The sequence below is a fragment of the Melozone crissalis genome, unplaced genomic scaffold (assembly GCF_028551555.1).
Source record: "Melozone crissalis strain CALT ecotype California unplaced genomic scaffold, PUWL_Pcris_2 ptg000027l_1, whole genome shotgun sequence".
NCBI lineage: Eukaryota > Metazoa > Chordata > Aves > Passeriformes > Passerellidae > Melozone > Melozone crissalis.
In genome coordinates this window covers 15,487,979-15,505,516 of record NW_026535805.1, presented here as the reverse complement: position 1 = coordinate 15,505,516, position 17,538 = coordinate 15,487,979, and the positions used below count along the sequence as shown (strand labels likewise).

Genomic DNA, 17,538 nt, shown 5'->3' with positions numbered 1-17,538 from the left:
AATTATCCAGTGACACTGAGCATGCAGCCACAGCAAAGTCAGGGAAGCAGAAGTGATTTCATCAAGCAGAGCTTCCACTTTTAATTCTTTTTCTGCCTTTACCACTAGCCTTTACATAAATTTAGGCATATATTTAACATACACTTATACATGCCACTTTCCCAAGTTAAAAAAGCATCAATTTGAAGTAAAGCTGGACAGATGCATGTATTTGGTTCAAAGAGCTCTCACAATAGAAACATTTCATTTGCACACCAACACACACAGCTGTGACCTTGCACTGGTTGCACCTGACATTCACATCTACCAGTCACACCTGAGACTTTCCTGGTGTACAGAACCCTAGTCCTCAGACCCCTGAATGACAGATGTGGTGGTAACTTCAGTGCTCTCATGCAAGGAGGAGCTACAGATCCTTTGCTGAGGTTTGCTAGCAACATTAGCCACAATGACTACCAAACAACTTCTTGGAAGATGAAAGCTCATTACCATTCCCTTAACCTTTGGAGCAGCTCTGAATTCTGCTTGAGAGGTTATGTGGAAGTAAAAGGTGAAGTACACTTTCATTTCTTAAAATATGTTTTCCTTAACTGAGAGGGGCTTTTTCTCACCCTTGTACAGATGCAATTCTTCCTTTTACTTCATAAAACACATCTTGACACATTCGAGGTTCAAAAGAAGCTGGACAATCAGGTTTCTGCATTCATTTGTCACGAGCAGTTCCAACAGGCTCTTCAGAGCAGGGTGACACAAGAAGAGCATGGAGACAAAAAAGCTTCCCTGTTCACCAACCCAAAGGGGAAGTGGAGGCCCCTCTGAGTGCAAGATGCCACATTTGCTGCCATCACCACAGCTGTTGTCACACTCTGGCTGATCAGATCTTACAGAGCTGATGTTGCTCTCAGTCTTATCTGTATTACACCAATGTAGCCATGTCAGCTGCAAAGCCATTATCCTGGAGTGAGACAGAAGAGGGTCTGGTCCCAGATGTATTCTATCTGACAACACCCACCTCTCAAGTCCTCAGTGCCCTGGAATGTAAGTGGAGAACCAACCACTTTAACTCAAATCTACTGGATTACACAGAACTGGCCCAACAGAGAAGTTGATGCCCCTCTCTGATGCCATTTCAGAAGCACTTTAGAGAAAAGAAAACAATGGTTTTACATGATAGCTCTGTGGAATCACATTTCAGAGTTACACAAGTCTCCGGCCATGCTTTCCTTACTTCCCATGAACACAGCATAGTATCAACGCAAAAGGTTTTGTAAGATTATTTTTTTCATAGTAATATACTTCTCCATGTTTAAAGTCTCAAATACTTTTCTAGGAAGTCAAAGAATAGAATTCTACAAAAGGCACAAAAATATGGTGTTTCTAAATCCAATCTTAATTCTATGTCCTATTTGTGTAAAGCAATGTGAGAAGCAAACATCTTAGTCAATGAGACAGTACATTGATTTGTGGCTTTTTTGAGCGATATCCCTTTGGAATTTAAAGGGAAGCTCCTAAAAATTGCTTTCCAATTCCTTTGTCATCTCCTTCTGATCTCAATTAGAATGAGTTGCCTTTGGTTTAGTACATTTCTTTTTCCTCTCTTTGCAACAGATGCTAAAAAATTAACAAAATACAGGAGTATCACCCACAGGACTGAATCTTTATGCAAAAGTAAAGACCAAAAGGCTACTCAGATGAATGATTCAACCCAAGAGAACTTTCAGAATGTTCATACACTTCAGTAAGGAATTTTAAAAAAGAAAAAAAAAGTTTAAAATCATTCTGAAATGTACAACACTTATATGGAACTCTGGAAATGTTGTGGAAACCTTTGGAAAAGTACTTTTCACTGATCTGTTTATCACAGGCCTCTCTCCAAAACACAGCACCTCTCACCCACTTTCAGAAGAGAGGGACAAAGAGGTCATCTAAGCAATGAGTATCCTCCTCCCAGAGAACCCAGTAATACCTGGGTATTACTGGTACCAGCAAAATTCAGTGACAGTTTCAGAAATTCTAGTCCTTGCCTATATATTGTATAAACTTAAGCCTTCTCCACAGATCCTAAGATATCAAATACCTTATTATATATAGCAACTTATATCTGACTTTTTTTTTATCCTAATATCATAAAATAGGGAACTTTTTATTGCCCATAATCCTTTTATGAATTTTCCTAAGCTTTTGGCCTCAATACTTTTTCTAATAAGTTCCAAAAAACTGTACATTGCATTAAAAGTGTATTTCCCTTTACTTCCAAATTGGCTGCAGTAGCTCTCTATGTTCTCCATGTTCTCAAACTATGAAATAAAGCAGGAGCTGACCATTTTTCTCTCTAGTTCTGTGCCACTTTGTTTACATCATAGGAAATAAAAGGACAATTTTGCCTCAGTGTATCAGTTTGTCGTCCCCCTTCTCTATCACATCTCTACATCAGTTTTCTCACTGCTGAAACACCTCCTCTCAGTTTCTATTTTTTTCAATTAATGCAAGCAATCAGCACAGCTATTATTTAAGAAATGAAACTAGTCTCACATGGACAAAATCCTTAAGCTACAAGCAGGGAAGGAAACCAAGACTACAAATCCTCACTAATTGTGATCTTCTGGCTTTTGCTAATTTGCAGGATTAACTCACTCCTATAATAGTCCAGATTTCTTCCTCACATCACAATTGAGTCACGGGGTTTTCATATTCACAGGATAAGCCTATTTAGCTCTTTTCAGTCCATGGGATACCCTTTACCTCTTTCTTCCCTTGGTCACCACAGCATCATGAAGGGGAAAAGTAATGATTCTAAGGTCATTAAGCCATGCATAAAAATGCCATAAGAGATCAAATCATGCCAGAGTAATGCAAAAAAATAAACCTCACCTACAGTTCACATAGACTCCAGTTTCCCCCCTTGATGATATTAGAAAGGCAGTATACAACTGGGCTGTTAGTTGAAGGGGTAGACAGGAGGAATTAAATACAAATAGCCAACTCCAGTAATATACAAATTGGATGATCAAACAATCATGGCAAAATGTCAACTGATGACATACACTGACTTTAGTGGGGTCATATCTAATTATTGGTGACTTGGTCTAAAAAGGCTTTTAGCCAGAGGAAAGCTACTTCAGAGATAACAACTAATGCATGGGGGAAGAGGGCAACGGAGATAATCAAGTAAGGATATAATTTCAGTGCCAATGAATTTGTTTGACAACTTGTTTCTTAGTCCAGTCAAACAATCTTTGTAAATAAAATTCTTGCACTTTCAGTATATAGTCTGATTATGGAGTCACTTTGTTAAGAGTCTAGGTCACAGAATGAAAAAAAAAAATCAGGGCAAAATTTGCACACATCTGCTCAGCATCATCATTCAGGAGCTCACAGTAATAGGAACAAAAAGGTTTTTACTGCATTCAGGGAGCCATCATAGTGAAACATGGATCTCATACACATGGTGACTGAACTGCTTTTGAAACATAAGCCATCCCAGAAATTCTGGACCAAAGCCTAACTGCACAAAGGCAAAATACCTCCTGCATTTGGTATCTCAGGGAATTGTGTGTGGTTGTGGAAGAACACAATGCTAGAAAGGTCAGTATACAAACCTGGTTTTTTGTTGTTGCTAAGATGCTTTGGTAAAATAGGTCTGGCTCTAGGAAGCATGAAATAATTACAGAAGACACCTGTTGGTCAGCAAATGGAACAAGTAACTTGATTTCTGTACCTTGCATTATATCCTTTAGAAGATACTTAAATTATCCTGGCACCAATGTAGCAATCATTAACATTTTATCTTCATTCTGCTGAACACTAAGAAGCAATAGAAGCAGCAGCAAACAGAAGATAAATAAATTATACAGCAAAGGCTTGGAAAAAACTTGGAATCAAAATCCTGGATGGCAATACCTCCCGCACAGGCATTGGTTCTCCATCTTGCACCCAAATCCAGTCATTACCAGTTTCTTTTTGAAACCCTGGGCCTGAATGAATTGATGTGTTATATGACAGCCATGACCTAAGTAAACCCCAAACAAATCATTCATCAGAGCAATGCTGCAGAACAAGCTGGTACATTCTCAGAGAACTGTTCTTCTAAACACACGTTATACATAAAGAGGTAACAGAAAGCACATATTGTAGGCTTTCATCAATTGTACACAAACAAAGCCTTTTATAATTTTGAATAGGTTTGAGATCATTATGCCTGGAGCCAAGAGGCTCTCAGTAGTTTAAGATCTAATTTTCCAAACTTTTGGTCAAAAGAGTCATTTTAAGCGCAGGGGAGAAAGGAACACTTTTTCTGTCAATAAGTTCTGTTCACAATGCCCCTACTCAAATCCTCACATGCACCGTTTTGTTGCTTACGAAAAGCAAACTTCACAGCCTCCAGGTCAGGAGCAGGAGGTGCTCACCCACATCAGCCTCCACATTTTCTCTTACCCATTGTTCCCTTTTACAGCCTAAATTGTTCCTGGAACTGTTGACTTTCTCCAGTTCTTCATCTCATTCTGACCTTCCTGTCACTCAAATCTACCAAACACACTGTGCTAAATTTCCTTTTGTTTGCCTTTTGAAATTATCTGCTTGAAGATATGAAAGATTCTTGTGCAGATCCAGGAGGGTAACTAGAAGACAAGCAAATGCCTACTGTTTTATGCTCTGGGGCTACCAACATGATGAAGCTAATACCATGCTGTTGGTTTAAAGGCACACCAACATGAGAGCAAAGCAGGTAGTTTAACATTTTAGTAAAAATTGGAGGACTTTAACTCTAGAAAAAAGTGCAACCAGCCTAATCTAGTCACTATTATCAACTCTTTTCCCTTTGAAAGCAAACCCTGAATCAGTCTGAACTCCTAAGGACTCAAATCTTATTCTTTAATGTGGTGTTTTTGTTTTAGCTACTTTATCAACTTGTGATAATAAAGTAATAAAGGTGTTATGCATTAAAATTAATATTGCATTCTCTATGAAAATGACAAGAAGCAATAATTTCATGAAGGAATTTGGACTTTTCATTCCTACATTAGCACCCCAGGCCCAGAGGGGTCTTTTCTCTTTGGAAGTGTTCAGTAATCACTGGTAACTAACAAAAGTATACTTAACACTGTGGTATCCTGTAATTCACACCAGCAGCTGCACAAATAATTACAGCCCTTCTCAGGTACAACCTCAACAATTTAAAAGAGTTTTCTCTGAGCAGGGAAGGACTGAAATCCCTCTGAATGGTAGGGAGATCCACAGAACTCTTTACAAGGGTCAAAAGAGTCTGATCCATGAGGCATACAAAGAAACACTACCTGCTGACCAGCACAGAAAGAGAACTATTTTCAGACTGAATCAAAAACTGCCAAATTTTGGCTGGTGCTTTTCTACACTTATTAAACAGAAAGAGGTCAGTTTTACCCTGACCATTTCAGCATTCCTGCTTCCACAGAAGGGTTGTAATGGGCCACACTCTTTGTTTAAGACCAATCAATTCCATTTCCCTGCCTGTGATTCCCTGTTTTGCAAAAGTACCTACCATCAAAATTTGATTCAGCCCCCTTTGAGTCAGGCCTAGGGGACATCACAGATCTTTAGAACCAGATTTTTGTTTCTGTTTCAAGGAGTGCATAAATATGGAATCATATAAAGCAGGGACAGTGGCGACTGATTGGGTTGTCTACACCATCTCCCAATCTCCAGGTAGGATCAGTTTTGCCTAAAAAATTCTTAGCAGCTATTCCTCTGATGTTAGGAGACTCCATCCACTAGTTCCAATAATACATCCATGAAATTACTAGAAACTTTTTAGATCTGACATGCATGACCAGGTAAATCTGGTATCCTTCCTTTTTTTTTTTTTTCCAGATTTTAAACATACAGTACATTACTAAAGCTGGTAATGTATAAATTCCAATTTGTTTTACTTACTCCTCATTGGAAAGTGCTCTTTCTGCAAAATTAATTGAATAGTGGCATTTAAGATTTGTCCTAAACTACTGCAGCAGTTCAGCTTTACAATATCATGACACTCCTTTTTATATTCATTTATTTTTATTGTTTTTCTACTGAAATTAAAACAAAAATAGTAATTAACTGCCATATCAAGGTTTTAATTTTAGGCAGGCTGGTAGAGGAGACGCTAAAAAGGGAGTAACATCCTGCAACTTAAAACTGTAGGAATACTTTTTGGTACTTAAAATTGCAGTGAGTCAATTCTGAGCCACAGAACATCACTTTCAAACTAATGTTTTCTCTTTTTTTTTCATTATACTTTAAGGAAGACGTCACAATCTGTTTTCAAGGTACTCAAGCATTTCTTTCAAGTTATCTAGACTGTCTAACAAAAGCTGATTTACAATGGCACATGTCTACCACAGGTGCCATTAAGTCTAGAGCCATGAGACTGACTTCTCCCTGGACATCTGTTTAAAAAGATTATGATGTGGAAGGGTACTGCTCCTCCCTGTGAAGTGCAAGGCTTTTTATCCCAAGAAATTATTTTCTACTCCTCTTAGCTAATGCGCAATGAAGTTTTTCTAATCACTATTCTTAGGGGAAAACTTAATTAATATATAGACATTCAAAAGTAAGTAGGCTAGCACCACTTTTTAAAATTCACCTCCAAATCAAGAAGGGTTCTAATTAAGATGAGATAAGAGATTCATCTTCCTCGTCCCCTTCCCCAGCAGAGTTTTGCAACTATAAGTGCATAACAAAAATGTATTTATGTGGGACAGAGATCTAAAATGTTTTGAAATTGTGTAGCAAGTAAAATTGGTTACTGCACACAAAAGCAGAAAAAAATCTTGCATCTTACTAATATTTGAAATTACAAACAAATTACTTTTCAAAGTTTTTCTTCTTACTCAACTAATTCCCACACTTAACACAGATACTATGTAAACAAACACTAACATCCGTTTAGCTTGCTTAAGGAAAAAATCTATCATTATTATTTCTCAGCTGGAGAATTAAATGTGGCAACTTGAGTACAGTGAGAATTTTAACATTTGAGAATAGAATCTTAAAGGAAAATATGAAAATCACAATCAACATATTCTAACACAGACCAGCCTTGCTAGGCTCGTTTGGGATTTTTTTCTTTTTTGTTCATAATGTTTTGTTTATTTTGCTGTTAGCTGGGGCTTTTGGTTGGGTTTTGTGTTGGCTTTGGGGTTTTTTTGGCTGAGAGGTGTCTTGAGAGCAGGCAATCTTTTCTAGTTCAAGGTTATTGAAAATCAAGGGTAGGGAAGAGTCCTGAATTTAACTGGACCCAAACTACACAATCAGTCTAGACAATTGTGAATATTAGATTTGTCTTAGTGAAAATTTTTAAGACAAAATTAATCATCAAGGAAATTCAAACATTATAAAAGGTAAACAAACCCCACAATTTCACAGAACATGAACCTAAAAGATTGTGAATTCAGTAAAATGGAACTAATTTTCCAATACAAATAACAGTTATTCAGATTTGTTAAGCTGCATTCTTTGGTTAATTTTTTTTTTCTTAGCTGAAGCATAGATCACATTTTGTTTTCTTAGATCAAAACTATGATCACATACTGACCTACCCAAAAATGATTCAGGTTAAGCAGAGCATAAATCCACAAAAGCATAAAGTCACATATTTTCCAGATAAAATAACTGTACTTCATTTCTGGTTTTACCCAGTTTGCTTTGGTACATGACAATATCTTAATGCTTATGAAAACATAGCTTTTTTTCTGGCTATAATATCAGTTAGTTATACTAATAGAAGTTAAATATTAATTTAGGGTTCTATCTTGCAATATGTTCATAATTTAGTAGAAAGACCAACTTCTAAAGTTATTTACGTGCCTAAGGAAGCTAACTGAGACATTTGTGAGAACCTTTGTGAGACATTTTGTGTGAAGAACAGGCGTATGTCACAATCTGCAAGTGCTTGGGTACTCTGAAAATCCCACCAGCTGCAGTGAGGTGTGTCAGGAAGCCCACCTCCTGTCACACCAAAAACCTCCTTCTGTGCCCTATGGTGTGGATGGGTTCTACAGCTACTTACAGGTGTGGTGTACTAGAAAACAGACAAAGAAGAGGAAAAGAACATGCTGACAAGTACATGAAAACCTCCCAGCACTGCTAGGATCTGGAGATTACTGGACCCATTGAACCTGCTGGCATCAAGAATGTAGGCAACTTAAAACATGTCAGAGAAGTTAGTGTCTGCTCCATGTACCCAAATGATCACACACACAGAGGATGGAATAAAAGATCATCCGGATCCTTCCTGAATACCAGCTCAGAAATCATTGGTGCATTAGTGTCATTTTCCTCTTGGGAGTAACCAAGTGTGGCTGGTCCCAGCTGCTGCTCTGAGTATCTTGAGTGAAAGTGAGTGAGGACTGTGTGAGCAAATAATTGAAAATACTGTATGATTAGGTCTCTGTCATTAAAAACAACAGCTTGGTTCTGCTATCAGTAAAAACTGAATTCATAGAAGGTATTCTCATTAATACTGTTTTTGATCTGTGTCTCCCCCAGCTCAATCCCCTCTCAGGGAGACAGTGACTTACAGCACTCCCTGTCCTAGTGCTCACTTACACAGGTGGCTCAACTCCTACCCCACAGGAGCAAACAGTGTTAGTATGCCCCTGCCAGTGGGAAGGAAACAAGTATGTTCTGTTACTTGAAAAGACTTACTTGGTAGGGGTAGAGAGTGACTCCATTCGTTCTTGACAAAGACCAGGTGCCATCAAGGTACTGGTGGGCCTGGATGGCCACTGAGTTGAGAACATTACCATTGCTGGGGCTGGTGGCCATTTGAAAGCTGACCTTGGCTTGGTGTCCAGGAGAGCCATTCTTTTTCTCCACCCCATTTCCAATTCCCAGACTGTTGGGTTTTCCACCATGTTTGCTGGCAACAAAGCCTGTGTAGTTGGATGGAGCGTAAGGAGCAGACACGTAGGCCCAGTCCCTGGGCTGCAGGCTGCCCATGTGCCGCGGGCTCACCAGCGTGGGCACGTTGGACAGAGGCGGGGGAGAGCCTGGCGAGGCATCGTAGTGTTCTGAGTTGGCAGCTTGCTCCAAGGTCAGCACCATCTGAATGGCCTCTTGCTTCAGCTGGTTCAGGTGTGTGGCACAAACATCACATCTGTTGTCCTTCTCGTTCCACGCCTTCCGAATGGTATTGGGAACTTGGAGCTTCTCGTGAATCACCGAAGAGAAACCTGGGTCCTAAAAATCAAACAGAGGAGGGTAAGGGGGGACAGGAGAGAAATGTTTAACCACAGTCACCACAGTGAAACATTATAACTGCATTTCAAAAGCAAATTTATGAGATAAGCTTAGAATGCAAACAAAGGCCATTAGATATAGTCAACATATGCCAGCAGCAGAGCTGAACAAAATTGAGAAATTGGATTGTGTTGGAAAGGAAAAATTCTTTTACTGATAAGTGGCAAATATAAATCCACTGCAAGCTTCAATGCATGGCAGAAAAAAGGAATTAACCTGCTTCACACCACTGCACCTAATTTCTGGCTTGAATAAAATCTGCTCTTAGTTACATAGGTGAGATTAAGAGCAACTCCACTATAGGCAGTGGACTTGTTGCAAGGTTCACAAATCCATCTACTCATCAACCTCAGCTTTTGGTAGTCAGAAAACCCAGGAAATACTCTGCAACAAAAATTTAACACTTCAAAGACAGCAGAAAAAAAAATTTAAAAGTACCACCATTCTCTCAAAAATCCTTTTCAGAATTCAAAACAGATAAATAGCTGATCAAATCATTTACCAAGAACACCCTTTCCAGAAAAACAAAAAAAAACCCAAAAAAAAAAAAAACCCAAAAAAAAAAAAACCCCTCTTTGTTAATGAAAGTTCTAGCACTATTTTGGGTATCTGCTGAAACATCAAAGTAAAAATTTTCTTTAAAAAATACAACATTATAGAGTTAATAATCTGTAAAGAATTATTTTCTTGTCTGAAAGCATAGCTCTGATGCAAAACCACATAACCAGGTTTAAAGCCTCTTGTCTCATAGCCTTACCTCATGGGTAGATATTTGAACATCAGTGGTGCTGCCCACAGGGCAACATGCACCCTGATCTGAGTGCCATCACTGAAGTGCAAATAGTGAAGCCAAACTGCAATCTTAAAGCAGGCTTGTCACCAAATTGGCCTGGTTCTTACAGTTTCACACAGTTTTTAGAAACAGCAATGATGTGTGCACAGAGCAAAAAGTGACAGTTATTTGATGGAAATATTTCTTGGAATTTTCACACCACATTCCTGTGGTTTTACAGATCAGGCAGGACAGACTTCACCTGCCCCTCCCTAATTTTTAGAGACTTACTGGTGGATTTTTTTATGAGTAGTCAAAAAGTTTTTAAATCAAGAGTATCAGAATCTTTTTCTCTTCATCTTTGTGGCTTTAACAGCTTTAGCAGCAAAATCAGAGAGTGCATGTCTGTGTGAGGGGAAAAAAATCCACAAATAGACAGCACTCTTATCAAGTAATTAAGTAATTTGATGAACCCCATGCATTGAGATAGAAAAATTTCATGTGTTGATAGTTTGGCTGTGCTGAGAAAGTGGATAGGGGGTATAAGGAGGGAGAGAATTCATTGGTAGAGGGTCATATTCATTATGATCCATCTTTATTATAGACTCAAGCATTTTATTTTCACTGTTTAACTACCGTGAACAGCTCCTCAGCATGCAGTGATTAATTGATTCATAAATCACAGAGCCTCCTTATGCACAGCAGCAAAAGAGCAGTTCCAGCCACAGAAGCCCAGGAGAGTCATATAAGCTGATGGGAAACAACAGGAGGCTGAGGTCTGATCAAGCCTCAAGCTGGTCATTTCTATTCCACACACAAAGGGGGTCAGAGCATCAAAGTGTGTCAGGAAGGCAGGAACTGGATTCTGCACCAACCCTTCCCCATTAACCTTCAGGAAAGGGACCAGTGGAAATCAGGGGGAAAAAACAGGATGCAAAACATGTCAAATCATATTTTCCATCCCAGACCATAACTAGGTCAACAGATCACATCAGATATAGGCATCCACTCCATGATGCCAGGTGTGCCAGGAAATCATTCTCTATTTTCCCCATAATGAGCTAGACAAAGCTGCCTATATAGCTGAAGTGAGGTATGAGTCCTCTTTTCAGGCTGCTCCACGTCAGTGCAGGAAAAATCCTTGCCAGCTCTTCCTTCAGCTAGCAAGTGCCACAGAGGTGGTTGCTGTTTTCTGTTTTTTGAAAGTTAACTTCCCCAAAGCAACTGGGCTTGGACCCAGGTAATTATATACAACATTCAGATCCAGCAGCAGTTGGAACATGGAAATTTCTGGATACTGTGATAAATATTCCAAGGAAATAAAGCCTTCTCTAACATAAGCATATGTCATCATGATATAAATATTCAAGTAGCACACCAACTTTAAAGAGTGCTGGACAGCAGTGAATTCAGCTTCATCTCAGTGTTAAAACAAACATCAGATCGTTCTGTGATACAACAATAAACACAGAGAGAGAGGGAGGGAGAGAAGAAGGCAGACTGTTCCTCCTCAGGAGCAGAAAGAAGAAACAGGCACAACCTGAATTGATTACTCCCAAGATTAGCCCTACTAATCTATCATAATCTACTAGATGGATAGCTCAGTACTGGATCCAAATCTGGGATATGAAACAGAAAAGTCTATGGGACAGCAAATGAATTTGGATAAACTCAGCTTCCAGAAGGACATTAGTCACAGTTTGTTCTCAAAACAAAACTGATAGAGCCTAGAGAGTTTACTTCCTTATTCTGCACTAGGCAGCTCTACTATAATTTCACAGAAGTGGCTGACAGTCTTACAAAATATCTAGCAGGGAAGAGGCCACAGCTGAACAACCCCTATACCTTTGCTCAGAGAGCAGACACACTACACTTGCTGTTTCAGTATTTCATCTGCACACATTCCCCCAGGAATCCTTATCAGTTCAATATCTGCTCCCATACAAAAGTGATGGGCAAGCCTCACTGGATAAGCACTTTGAGCCAGCTGCACAGAGCAGCAGGAGCTGAAAAAGGTTACAGTCTCCAGTGAAACATGTGAGGTCTAAGAAACTCCACACTCCCTGGCACAGGAGCAGATTTGCTTGTGAAATCTGAGGTTGACACTGAAAACACCATTCATATTTTGGCACTCATTTCCAGTCCTGATGGAACAAAGCATAGTGACACTGAAAACTGAAACAGAACTTTAAAAATCACAAGAGAGTTTGCTTTGAGTTCAGGGCAAAGGTTCATGATGGTTTCTCTTCTGGCTGCAATGTTGGGTTCACCCAACTTTAGTATAAACAGCATTACTGTAAACTCCTATTCCTATAATAAACAAATGAAGGCATGTAAGAGGTCTGAAAGCTTCAGGAGATCAGCCACAACACAGAGCATTGCATAAATGCACGAGGCAAGAAGCAAACTAAACAGAGTGCACACTGAGCTATTATGCAAGAAGCCTTTTCACATTACCTTTGAGTCCTCAAGGTCAAGTAAACACCAAGATAGTGACTAATCTCTCATCTTTGCTCCTGAACTAAAAACCCACATGGGAAAGAAAGAAGCTGGAAGGAAATTTTGTATGTTAGAGACCTATCATTGGTGAAATGAGGAATTCTTGTTCTACCCAGTGAAAACATATACAGAGAATGGGCACTAGTTAAGAAACACTGAAGGACACAGACAGCTCAACCAGGGTAAATGCAGTCCTGATTTCGTGGGGGAAAAGGAACTGCATGATTACTGTATGACAAGGTAATGCAGAAGATTCCTCCACATTTTTCATACCCCTTCATGAATCTGCACCTTGCTGTATAGCGTTCACAGTGTTCTAAGTCCATCACTAGGAAAGCAGACGACAAAGAGAATAAATCCTTTCCTTCCTGCCACCCAGCTTAGAGCCCATCTTCCTCAAGAGAGAAAGCAAACAACCACTTCCAGCATGAAGCGCCCTCTGTTTCACACATACATTTACACAAAGCTCACAAGGAGACACAATGAAAGCAGGACAAGCTCAGCTGGTGGACACAGAGACAGACAAGAAATAAAATGAACAACCTGCACTTTTACATGTTACAAAGAATCTAATTGATCATAGATTCATATACAAACACCTCACACACATCCTACTCTTCTGCAAGCACACAGCAAGCAGACACTAATATAGGTTATACTCACTAAGATTTCATACATAACTGTATTTTATTTCGTCAATGACAGCCTATGCAAGTCAGACGTGGTAGCCTTACATCTTTACCTCAGAGAAAAATCAAATATACAATGGATCTCAAGACCTCTTGAACAAATTGTGTTCTTCAACCCCAATATTACTCATTGCTCTTCGCAGAAAGACAAAGCAGTCAATACTAACTAAATCACAGAGGCCAGCTTCGGCTTTAAGATGCTCACAGAAGACTCAGGGAGTTCTTTTGTTTCTGGAAGGGTCCATGCAGAAATGACTGCTGGTATGTAATCCATCACACAAGGTAAGGGGAGAGGTAGAGGAAAGCAATGATCAAAGTTCTTCACAGGAAGGAGTTTTCCAGATTCTCCCACTCCACAGGCCGGGTGTAGAAGGACTAATTGAGAAAGATCCATAGGAGGGAAGCTTTACCCAGATAAAAAAACCCCATATTATTCCATGACTGTGCAAACATCTCTGCTCTAAACACAATGCTGTTAGTCAACAGTTGTTCTCTATTTAGGAAAAAAGGAGGAGGGAGGAAAAAAGAAAAAAAAAAAAAGAAAAAATCTTCTGCATTCTTTCTCTCTTGAGGGTGTATTTTCCAACTCAATAAAGTGATTATACTTGTAATTTATTTTTCATAGGCACTTAGGCTATTGTCCCAGTGACTTTGCATCCTAACTTAAACATATCCTACCATCTTCTAGGCTACATTTGAGAGATTGTCTGTTTGCAGCACTCCAGAGCCCAAACAGTTGAAAAAACAGCTCCTCATGATTACAATGGCACAATTTCTGTTAAAGCAAAAGTAAGTCCAAATATACTGAAGTCAGTGGGAGGTTTCCTTCAAATAAGCATGACAGGATAAACACTATGACTCTAAATTAGCAGCACTGCACCATCAAACTGAGCTGGGAGCTCTTGGATAAAAATCAGTTCATTTCATTCAGTAAAGATTGAATAATCTGAATTATTTCAGTTGGTGAGATCTCTGCTAGCACAAGTGGTTGTCTGGTGAGTAAAAGCCAAGGCTGCACATGGGTCAGACCAAGGGGGCAATAAAGCAGCCTCCCTTGTCCTTTGCTCTGTACACAGCAACTGACACCTTCTCTGGGCAAGACCACACTCCCTACCCTCCCTGCCACAGAAGTCACCCCTCACACCCAACAGGGCACCTTCAAATAAGCCATCCACTATCACTCCCAGCTGAGCAAATGAAATCATCTCCTCCACTAGAAAAGAACATATTTCACTCTCTTCCTCCTGAAACTCTCTCCTTCCCCTAGCAGCAACATTCCCCACTGTTACTCCATGTTGAGGACAGTAGAGAGAGTAGTCATAAGGAAAGCATAGCAGAATAAGAAAAAGCCTTTTTACATTAGCCTGTTTCCAGAAAGCCCTTGTAAAAGGCATTCTCTTACCAACTGCAGTAAAACCTCAGCAGCATTATTGCGCCTCACCTCTTTAACTACTGCCATTCTTGTCTGTCAAACTTCAACATTCTGCTGCTGACTTGAGTCTTTCGTTTCAAAAAGGCAATGAGAGTACACCCTGTCCTACAGTCAGTATCTCCAAAACACATCTGGGAGACCAGTTCTTTTCAGAAAGAGGGGGAATTCAAAAATGAAGTCTTAATCCTGTCTGGTGTAACCCTCACAACATTTGTATTTCAAGGTGTTTTTCTTGAGCTGGCACATACAACTGACATTTGGACTTCTATAATTTAACACTTGTCAGTAGTAACCAGCCACTCTGCAGCCAGAAATATGTGTTCATTTGGTTTAGGCAGTTTTCTTATCTGAAAGAGACAGAAAGTCTGAGCAGGGCTCACCTAAGAAACTCACAGCGGCAGGAAGCAGAAGACAGAAAATCCTGGGAAAATAGGAGGATTAAAAATGGGACAGAAAAAAAGAGAAGAAAAAAAAAAGTGTTTTCTAATTGCTCCATGGACTGGCTCATGGCTCTGCTGATGGATCAGCACTGACGGACTTACAGCTGTACACATCTGGCACACAGGTGTTTGTGTTAGCAGTCGAAAGCCAGGCAGCAGCCAGATTTTTAATTGGGTTGGGAAGAAGAGATGAAACAGCAGCAGGAAAATCTAAATACACATTCAGTGGTGCAAATCCAAGTCTTGACCAAAGAGCTCTGCTATGCAGTTGTCTAGAGCTCTGCTACATCTCTTGCCACACCATAATAGGGTCTCCTGGAGAGAAGATTCTTCCACAGTTATGTGGCAAACTCAGCTGTTGCTAAAAGGGCAGTATTTGTCAGCACCCTTTTGATAGAATAAAGAATAGAAACAAACTCAGAATTGCAGAAACCTCAACCCTTATGCTAGAAAAAGCAGCAGCTCTATTCTCCCTTCTTTGCATTGGATATGGAAAGATTGCATTTGCTTTCTTAGCCACCAGAGCACACTATGAGCTTGTGTTCAACTGATTGTTCACCTTGATCTCCTGGTACTTTTGTGCATCATTGTTATAAGAATTTAGTATTGTGCATGGAGCCCAGATGTATTTCAGAAGCATTTTTGCTCAAGTTTCCAGTCACCTCTCAGAAATCAGTGGCTATTGTTACCTCTTCACACAGCTGAGGTCCAGCCACAAATTTGCCCCAGCTATTGTCAGGACTAGATGCTTTCATGAGCTTACAAACTGTTAGCCTTATTAACGAAATGTTACTCTCACTCCTTACTACAGTGGCAGATATTATACCTTTTTTATACTTTTATAAAATCCCTCTGATGCCATTCACAAAGACATTGTTCTGTGTGGTTGATATCCTTTTACCCACCTTTTCAAGCTCATCTGGGATAAGCATAAAGCATGACTGACCTATGATTACATGGGCCAGACATGCTAAAATACTGAAATAACATTAGGGTTTTTTTGATCCTTTCAAAACTCTCTATTATTAGAAGCCTTGATGGGCATCTAATCACCACATCACTTGAACTTCTTTGAGTAACCAGGCTACAGTAGCAATTCTTGTTCTGACACACACCCAGATTTCCAAAGTTTGGCTTGCTTTTCCTGAGAGGAAAGCATTAGAGATCTTTAACAAATGCCAGCACTGAGCCACTATTGACACAGTACCCACTGACTTCTGGAAAAGCTGTCATACCTGAAGTGGGGTAACTAAATGAGAAGGTCAGGAGAGTATTTGTGACACCTATATGCTTAATGTTCCCCTGATTTAAAAGAGATTTGTGGCAAGCTAAAGCCACTTGTAACTTCTTTTCAAACATGAAAATCTTTTATTTTAAGCAAACAATCATTAGAAAGATTATTGTGGGGTTTATTCAATGATTTAGCAATCTCAAAAGAACTATTCAATATGTAAAATTTTGTAAACAAATCTATTCAGCTTCAGCACATCTACAATTGAGAGGCACCAGAGAACCAAAACCTTTTGCTCCTCTTCAGCTAACTTTTGTATCCTGCTTTTTTAAACCATTTATGCAGTTCACTCTTATGCTTTTCTCTCCTCCCTGAGGAGCATTATTATTTTTAAATTGCATGCAAGACCACTGTTTTGGAAGGGAAGAAATAATCAAAATAAGGAAAAAACTCCATAGATTGATACATAGTTGTTGGTGGGGGTAAAGAACTTTGCCTTTGAATTTCCTTTTAAATTTGGGCTATTGTGCTCTTCTGTTTAAGTCACTTGACTTCTGGAAAGAATATTGCCATTTTGTCCACTTCACACTGAGGTTCCAATGAGATGCAGCAAAGCTACCTTTCATTCATGCTGAATATGCTCTCCTCAAGCAACACTCTTTCAGGTTCCCTTTTCCACTTTCTTTTCTGCTGCTATCAGATTTCTGCCCATCTCAGCTTGACTGGAAAGGAGTTGGGAATGTCAAAGATATGGAGTGATTAGAATTAGAGCATTGCAAGTCTTAGTACAGAACTAATCTTGGATAGTTAAAACCTGAAGAGTTGCAGTTTAACAGGGCCATTTGAAATTCACATTTTTAAACTGATCTTCATTCATGTCCTTGATCATGAAAACACCAAACAACCCAAGAAATCTTAATCTTAGCAAGTAGAAGTAAATTTCTGCCCACTTTATTCAAATCAGATGGAGTTTATCTGCATGCCACCTAGGAAACAAGAAAACAAATATTGTTCTTGACCAAGGGAAGGGAGATCACAAAGACAAGTTCACAATAATGATGAAACCTCTCCCATGCACATTCACAGTCAGAAGCACATGAAAAACTGACATTTGGCTCTTCTCTGTTTCAGTTTCGCATTAGATAGATAACATTGCTAAGAATATGTAATTTGGAAATAGGAATGAGTCTCCTCTCTGAACTGGTTCTCAAACCCTT

General features: G+C 39.4%; 1 protein-coding gene across 1 annotated transcript in view; it reads right to left on the bottom strand.

Annotated features, from left to right (window-relative positions):
- Nucleotides 1-17,538, bottom strand: part of KIF26B (kinesin family member 26B) — a 270,240-nt gene that overhangs the window by 177,071 nt on the left and 75,631 nt on the right. The window contains exon 3 of the mRNA XM_054280550.1: nt 8,665-9,198. Within this exon, the coding sequence (XP_054136525.1) occupies nt 8,665-9,198 (534 nt within the window). The remainder of the gene's footprint in view (nt 1-8,664; nt 9,199-17,538) is intronic.